The sequence below is a fragment of the Pinus tabuliformis genome, chromosome 2_1, assembly GCF_031772625.1.
Source record: "Pinus tabuliformis cultivar Carrire ecotype Pingquan chromosome 2_1, CPIR1, whole genome shotgun sequence".
NCBI lineage: Eukaryota > Viridiplantae > Streptophyta > Pinopsida > Pinales > Pinaceae > Pinus > Pinus tabuliformis.
In genome coordinates this window covers 412,490,873-412,499,902 of record NC_142299.1, presented here as the reverse complement: position 1 = coordinate 412,499,902, position 9,030 = coordinate 412,490,873, and the positions used below count along the sequence as shown (strand labels likewise).

At 43.7% G+C, this 9,030-nt stretch overlaps 1 protein-coding gene across 1 annotated transcript; it reads left to right on the top strand.

Annotated features, from left to right (window-relative positions):
- Positions 1-4,661: 4,661 nt before the first annotated feature.
- On the top strand, positions 4,662-8,730 carry LOC149200667 (uncharacterized). Its single transcript, XM_089401023.1, has 2 exons — positions 4,662-5,941; positions 6,690-8,730. Exons 1-2 carry the CDS (start codon positions 4,662-4,664, stop codon positions 8,728-8,730), a joined length of 3,321 nt encoding a protein of 1,106 aa, XP_089257149.1.
- The last annotated feature ends 300 nt before the right edge of the window (positions 8,731-9,030 follow it).

Below are 9,030 nucleotides of genomic sequence, written 5' to 3'. Positions count from 1 at the left end.
ATTATGACAGCTCAAAGACACAGTTGGAGCCCTTATGTGGAAACTTCCTGAGAACCCTCCTTTGCCCCAGGATGCTCGCATACTGCTGCAGTTGGGTCTCCATTCGCTGGTTCCCCAGGGCATAAATAAGGGTGTGAGCCAAACAACTACTGGTAAAGATATTTAGCAGCCTCCTCCTCATGGTTTTTTGAAAATTAATATAGACGGAGCCTCTAAGGGCAACCCAGGGATGGCTGGATTTGGTAGGGTCATAAGAGATGAGCAGGGGCGCATAAAGGATATCTTTCATAGTCATTTGGGGACTGCCACTAATAACAAGGCAGAGCTTATGGCCTTAGAGTAGTGCCTGGAAATCCTGATCGAGTCAAATTTACACAATGCCATCATTGAAGCAGACTCTGAATTGGTCATTAATGCGGCCAAGAAGATACGTAATGGAACGAAACCTGGAAAAGTATCGAAACATTGGAGGCTATCACATGTCTTTCAACGTATTCATTCCCACTTGCGAACCCTGAGAACTGTCAGCTTCGTTCATGTGCGAAGAAAAGCCAATATGTTAGCTGATCGTTTGGTGAAAGAAGGAGTGCTTTGTAAGGAAAGTTATATTAGGTACGCTTGGGATTCGACACCCTCGGGTAAATTGCATGATGATTGTCAACGACAGGCAGCCAAAGACATGGAGCACTTCCAGACCATGAGTAATGAGCAGGAGGAAGACTAGTGGAAGTAGGAGAGAGCGGAAGTAGGAGTCAATCCTAACTGTCGATCCCACAAACAATGCTTAAGTCATAGCTAACTACAGGGGAGGAGTACATGGTAAACAACAGGCCAGTTGAAGGGTTGCTGACCATAGGTTTTGATGGCCTTCGTTATCGAATGGTTATCGGGTTGGAAAATGATCGAAGGTTAAGTCTACAAGCGGACCTGAAGATTTATAGATCAGTGGTTTATAATCTTTATCAGCTCCGTAAAGCGGGTAAAGGTCGCGCTAGTTTCCAATCCGATATCATTGAGGACCGTCAGATCAAAAGGGGCTTGATCATATGGATATCAGGTTTTAAAAGTGATCGGAGGTTAAGTCTTAGAACGGACCCAAATTTTTATAGACCAATGGCTTATAATCCTTATTGGATCTGTGAAGCGGGTAAAAGTTGCACATGTTTCTGGGGCGATATCATTAAGGACCGTCAGATCATACGAGATCTTGATCGAAAGGATATCGGGTTTCAAAATGGGAGGAGGTTAAGTCCAAGAGCGGACCCGAAGTTTTATACACTAATAGTTTATTTTCTCTATTGGCTCCGTAAAGCGGGTAAGGGTCGCGTAAGTTTCTGATGCGATTTCTTTAAAGACTATCGAATCATTGGGGTTCTTATCGAATGGCTATCAGGTTGTATAATGGTCGGAGGTTTATGTGTAAGGTTTCGGGTTTTGTTGACCCTGTTGACTGTTAATCACCAAGGGGTATGTCTTTTGTTGGTCTTTACACTTGTAAAGACATGTACCATATGTAATCTTTTTATCGATTAATTGAAGGCTCCACTCTTACTTGACCCAAAAAAAAAATCTTAGACTAAGGCAACTTGAGACATTACAAAAAAAAAATTAAAAATCAACTATCAAATTGCACATAATCGGATCGGGTTGCTAGACAAGCATCAACACAGACCCTACAATATATATATATATATATATATATATATATATATATATATATATGAAAGATACATAGGAAAACAAAAATTCAAATATTGAAAAAACAAATTAAAAAATAATAACAAGTAATAAAACATAACAAAAACAAAACAAAAAAAATCAAATATAAAAATATATAATAATGACATGATAAAAAACTATAAAATGTAAAAAAAATTAATCATACCATGTCAAATTTAAAAAAAATAAAATAAAATAAAATAAAAAATAAAAAATACAAATTACAAATGATGATGATGATGGTTAACGTCCAGTGAGACCAAAATTACAAAAATAAAATATAACATTAAAAAATATTAAAAAGTTAAAAAGATATTAAATTCCCCCGCCCACCTCGAGGTCCAATCGGCCAGAGGTGGCAAGGAGACGATTCATGACAAAAAATAAATTAAATATCCTAACATATATATATATATAAAAAAAAAAAAAAAAAAAAAAAAAAAAAAAAAAAAAAAAAAAACCATAAAAATGTAAAACAAATAACCTGGAAAAATGAAAATATTTAATAATAAATAAATAAATAAAACAAAAATTTAAAAATATATATAATTTAAGAAAAAAAAAAACCATTTTTTTAAGTTTAAAAAAAAAAAAAAAAAACATCATTTAAAAAAAGAGGTTAAATAATTACCAAAAGATAAAAGAAAATAAAAAAATTAAATTAAAAATAATAACAAAATAATAAAAATTAAATTCCGAGAGGAAAGGATGCCGACCGGGCGAACTAGGTCACGGAAAGGTTTTGGTTAGGGTTTCGACAGTCTGCGGTAACTGCTCGAAGCCCTCCGTTATGCGCCCGCCATTCTCTGTCACCGACTCACCCTAACCGCGGAGAACCTGTCGTTTACTCGCTGGTAGCTTTCATGGGGAGCAGAGCACTGAACCGCGACATCCGGCGATCCCTGTGACGGATTTTGAACAGCTTGCACGGTCCGTTTCTAACTGCAAACTGTCGTTTTCTCCCCGGTTTTCTCTCCGTTCCGAGGTGTTCGCAGATCCGAGAAGCAGCTGGCAATGGAGGACATTGAGGCCGTCGATTATTCCGCGGACCCATTGGAAGGGGTCTCCATCTGGCGCACCCCTTTTGACACATCCGGAGGTATGTACAGCACGGGCTTCTCCGATCAATTTGCTCCGATTCCGTTTGGTGACCAGCATCCGCCAAACCCTGTGGTCCTCCCGGACGATCCGCCGACTTGGCCTGCTCTTTCCACCCCCCCTCATTCTCCGGCAACCCTAGGGTTTGTCTCAGGTTGCATTAACCCTAACCCTGGTTCCTTCCCCCCGGTAGCGGGCTCCTTACCCCTCCCTCAACAAATCCCCTCCTTCCCCTGTCCCTCTACCGGCATCCCGGGTTCCATCGGTCATACTTCTGGCTGCTTCACTGCCGTACCTCCGCTCTCAGGCCACCCATCCGTTTCTGGCATTTGCGGCCCCTCCTTTACACCCCGAGTCCCGGCATCGCTGCAAGCTAACTCCCCTCCCTCTGGTCGCCCCCATAGCAATCCCCCTCCACGGGGCCCTAAACGGAAATACAAGTGCTTCAAATCAAAAGAGGAGGACGTCTTTCTCAGATTGGAAGAGGACATTCGCTGGGGTGAGGCCATGGATTTTGCTGATCGTGTTTTGGTCGGGCGCATCAGGGGCCGAAGTTACTCGGCAGCACGCTTGAAGACATGGGCAGCTGAAGTTTGGGGCCACCATTTGGTGGATATCCCCTTTGTGCAGACCTTCGTGCGGGGCTGGTTCGCACTGAGATTCGCTCGTGCTGATCACACCAACTGGGTTCTGTCCTCCTACTGGCACTTTGACCATGCCCCGGTGTTACTGAAGAGATGGTCTCCTTTATTTGACCCTGAGACAGAGCAGATTGGCATCGGACCGGTATGGATTAGGCTTCCAGGGCTTCCACTTCAGTATTGGTTAGAGGACATATTCAAGAGGATAGGTAATGCCATCGGCACATATATGGGCTATGATAAATCCTATCAGCAGACGATTATGATGGCCTATGCCAGGATACTCATCAACCTGGACACAAGAGGAGGACTGCTGGAATATATTACCATACAGTGGAGGGATACAGAGCGAAAGTAGATCATAGACTATGAAGGCGTTCCATATCGCTGCCGCAGATGCCATCAAGTGGGCCATTTATACAGAGATTGCCCACTCCTCAAGAGAACGAATTCGAATGACAAGGAGGAAGCAGTTCCTCAGCCCCAGGACAATCCCCCTGAGATGCAACCTACCTAGCCCATCGGGGATCAGGATCGCACTCAGAACGTGGAGGAACCTCGGAGCACTGAGACAGCCGACACTGCAGTGGACCCCTCTGATCCACTTCCTACCTCGCCAGCTCCTGTGCAGCCATCAACTGATCAAGCGGGCTCGGAGCATATGGGTAAGTTTTTTATCCACACTCCATCATCTCCTCCTTCTTGCATGTCATTGGGCATCTCATCTCATAATTATATTGACTCTGCATCTATCCCTGCTAATTCATCCTCTGCATCCTCTCCACTGAGTTTCCACACTCACACCTCCCTCATCTGCTCCCTTCCATTCCCTTCACCAGTGGCCCCTCCAACGCGAATCACTTCGACTCTGGCCACCCTGTCCTTTCTTTCGTCTCAGTCCTCCCCCCGTTACTCCCTCCGTCCCTGTCTGAAGGACAGAGGACCGGATGCTGTTGGACTTGACCTGGCTAGCATGCCCATGTCCCTCAAGAACTCCCGTGGCAGACCCTCTCGCATCACCAAGGCAAGGCACACTGCTGATGAAGAAGTTGCCCTCGGGCGACAACAGACTATTTTCAGGGCCCTTAGAGCGAAGGATGGCCCATCCCCCTTCCCCTCATGAAGTTTCTCTCCTTCAACTGCCGGGGGTTTGCTAGTTTAGCCAAAAAACTAGCGCTTAAGAGATTGCTCTTATCATCTCAGATGGATTTTATATTTCTACAAGAAACTCTCTGTCAAGCCGAACCCCTCATCCATACTCTCTCTGCCTGGCTCCCTTCCTGGACCTTCCATGCACTGGATGCGTCCGGACGATCAGGGGGCTTGGCCATTGGGGTAAATAACAGAGTTGCGGAGATCAAGAACATATTTGGAGGAAGAGGTTTTATTGGACTTGACATTAGTGCTCATTCTGCTGTAAGAGACATTCGGATTATCAATGTCTATGGCCCTTGTGCTGACCGTGCCAACTATTGGCGGTCCTTACTTGAATCCGAACTCTTCCAAGCAGACAACATTATACTTGGAGGGGATCTCAACTTCTCACTCGGATTTAGCGAGTCATGGGGGCACTCTGCCCAGGTCGATACCCTAACAGATACTATATCCAGCCTTCTAGAGGATCATCACTGGGTGGATATACCGTCTGCTAGGCTTCAATTTACATGGTCAAATAACAGAAGCGGAGATCAAAGCCTTGCAAGGAGACTCGACAGATTTCTTATCAAGGAATCTTTGGTTAATGACCTCCCCAGAGTTCGTCAATGGGTTGGATCGGGAGGCATCTCAGATCATCGGCCTATCTTCTTAGAAGCTGAAGACTATTCCCATAAGATCAAGAGCCCTTACAAATTTAATGCCTCTTGGCTTCAAGATCCCTCTTACATCCAATTGGTACATAATTTCTGGCAATCCAATGTCATCAGAGAAGGAGAGGACATCTCAGTGGGCTTTGTAAGGAAACTGACAGAACTCAAACAGATCACCAAGAACTGGGCACATCAAAAGCGCATTCAAGATAATCAGACATTAAAAGAGGCTGAAAGGGTCATTGCTGATTTTGAAGAATCATCAAATGGGACTTTCCTCTCCCCTAAAAGCAAGGAGAATTACACCTCTCTTATTACAAAACGTTCCCAAATACTGAAGGAAAGGGAAGAAAGTTGGAGACTTAGAAGCAGAGCTATTTGGCTCACTGAAGGGGATGCTAATACTAAATTTTATCACAAGTTTGCAAATGGCCGCAAAGTAATAAATACCATCTGGGAGTTAAAGAACGATCAAGGGAATACTGTCTCCTCTCAGCGGAACCTGGCCAGTTTGGCCACAGAGCACTTTAGAGGCATTTATAAAGCTCCTGTAGAAGCCAATATCCTGGAAATCATGAGAGTGACCGAGCTCTTCCCTAGATACATTGAACAGGAAGATGCTGAGGAACTACAGAAGGAAGTGACCATGGCTGAATTGGAGGCTACACTGAAATGGTTCAAAAAAGATAAAAGCCCTGGACCTAATGGATGGACCATTGAATTTTACCTCGCATTCTTTGACCTTTTAGGTAATGACCTACTGGGGATAGTTGAAGACAGTAGAAGAAGAGGCCGAATATCCTCAGCCATAAAATCCACCTTCATTGCTCTCATCCCCAAATCAAATGCCCCGAGCACTTTCGATGACTTCCATCCTATATCACTCTGCAACTGCCTCTACAAGATTATAGCCAAGACCATTGCAAATTGCCTCAAGCCTATCCTATCGCATCATATATCCGCTGAACAATTTGCTTTCCTTCACCACAGACAGATCCACGAGGCCAATGCCACTGCCCAAGAACTCATGCACACCTTGAAAATCAAAAAAAAAAAAAGGAATGATCCTTAAGGTGGATTTGTCCAAGGCATTTGACAGAACTAACTGGTTATACTTAAGGCTGCTGCTCACTCACCTGGGTTTCCCCTATGACTTCATCAAATGGACCATGAGCTGCATCACTGATGTATCCTACAGTGTATTACTTAATGGGGAAGCTACCTCGTTCTTCACTTCAGAGAGAGGTCTCAGACAGGGATGTCCACTCTCTCCTCTGCTGTTTTTACTCATTATGGAAGGTTTGAGTAGAGTTATCTCATCTGCACGTGACAGACATCAATTATCTGGCATTAAACTTGCGGATAATTTTTACCTCACTCATCTATTATTTGTTGATGATATCCTAATATTTTTGAATGGCAGTATTGGAGACTCCACTACCCTCCATAACTCCATTCTTCTCTTTCAGCAAGCTACAGGTATGAAGATTAATGACAATAAATCCACCATCACTACTATTGGCTGCTCTATACATGAAACAGCTTATGCTATTCAGCGATTCCCTTTTATCAACTTGACCTTGTCGGAAGGTATAAAGTATCTTGGTTTCAGACTGAAACCTAATGGATACAGAATTGCTGACTGGTTATGGCTTATAGCCAAGGTGGAAAAGAGACTTCAAGTATGGTATCACCGATACCTCTCCCGAGCTGGCAGACTGATACTCATTAAAGCAGTGATTGAAGCCACGCCAGTTTACTGGATGGCTCTCACATGGATTCCTAAGGGCATACTGAACAGGTTACAACATATTTGCAGCAGATTTCTATGGAAGGGACATCAGCCAGGCAGAATTTTTGCCTGGGTTAAATGGGACACCGTTGCTAAACCCAAACGCTGGGGGGGATGGGGTATCAAAAGGCTCGACCTTTTCTCCAGGGCACTGGCTGCCAAACTTGGATGGCAGCTCCTTACCACTGATGGACTTTGGACTCGGGTAGCATATACAAAGTATATCAAACCCCTGAATGTGTTGGATTGGATTTGCAGTCATCATGGAACAAATCATCACATATCCATCATATGGAAAGCTGTCATCGGTACCTTACCTTTGTTACGAGAGGGATTAACTTGGCGCATTAAGGCAGGTAATGCGGTCCGCATAGGTCTGGACCCATGGGTCGGATGTGGAAACACTCATAGACTATCAGCTGGCCTCATTGGACATCTTAATGACAGAGGTATCATCAACATCATGCATATCGGCGACCAAGCAAACTCCTCCTTTCTCCATCAGGCCTGGACCAGCGCGCAAGCATTAGATATTCCGGCTCAGTGGCATAATGAATGGACAGAGTACACGGACGCGCTCACACAAGCACATATCAGGCTCACTGAAGGACCTGATGAAATCATATGGGCCTTTGCTAAACATGGAGCATATGTCCCGAAGCTTGGCTATCTAAAACTCATGGAGCCACACAAACCTCAAATTATCCACCCCTCATGGAAAGCATTATGGAAGCTCAAATCAGCCCCTCGCACACGATTGCTTATGTGGAACATTCTGTTTGATAAAGTACCAACGGGCACTAATCTTATGAAGAGATCCTTCCACGGACCGTTCCGCTGCCATCTCTGTCATGAGGAGGAAGAAAGCACTGTACACCTATTCTTGAACTGTAGCATTACTTTACAATTTTGGCATGCCCTCATTACTCACCTCCCGCAATTGAAAAATTGGCATGGCAATAACTTAATGGATGCATGGGAGAACTGGAATCATGATCACTCGGGGAAATCCATCAATATCCCGCTGCTTGCTTGCTGGGCAGTTTGGATTGCCCGGAATCAGGCTATCTTTAATCTTAGAGCCCCCCATTGGCCCACAATCCTTCACCATACTATTGCAGATTATAACATGATACCAGATGACGAAACCACAGGCCCTGTTCGCATCATTAGACAAGTGGATATTGACAAGTCCAAACCATGGGCTTTTTTTGATGGCTCGGCACAAGAAGTGGGCTGTGGAGGAGGAGCAATTCTATATCTCAACGAATCACACTGCTATAAAATTCAAATTAACTTAGGCAGAGGCACAAATAACTATGCTGAACTGTGCACTGCCAAGCATATCATATACTTTGCCATACAAAAACAATGCAGACATCTCCAGCTGTTTGGAGACTCTAAAATAGTATGCAATTGGCTGACTGATGCATCTCATTGTCATGCATTTACGTTGAGACATATATTAGATGAGGCAAAGAGACTGACTACTTCCTTTGAATCATTTGTTTGTCGTCACATCTACAGGGAACAAAACACCATCGCTGATCAACTCTCCAAAGAGGCAGCGCACAGACAAGGAGATAATTGGCTGATACAGGAGGAAATCGAAGGGTCCTACTATCAGCATTATCACCGACCCTTTGATGATCAGATGGATGATGGGCTATAAAAGCCCACTACAGACTTTTTTTTTTTTTGTTGTCAATAGCCTGTATATATTTCTCTATGTCTAGTACAATACAGCACCATTACTTTTGATATCACAGCATATATATGGCTCTTTGCGTAGAGCAATGGCTTCTTTTTTTGAACACTGCTAGTGTATAGTTTTGGACTGCTCCCTGCGTGGAGACAACCTGCTTTATTTTTGATTATCTAGTTTAACAGACTATGATTTTGACAGGCAAAGTTGCCTCTATATGAATGCTTCGGCATATACAAAATGTAATTTCTTAACTCTAATAGAAAT

What these genes read in the sequence shown, in the direction of transcription:
- LOC149200667 (XM_089401023.1), top strand. Translation starts at nt 4,662, where the DNA reads ATGGATTTTATATTTCTACAAGAAACTCTCTGTCAAGCCGAACCCCTC. An exon ending in TTGGAGGCTACACTGAAATG is followed by an intron (nt 5,942 to 6,689) that starts GTTCAAAAAAGA and finishes TTTGAATGGCAG; the next exon opens with TATTGGAGACTCCACTACCC.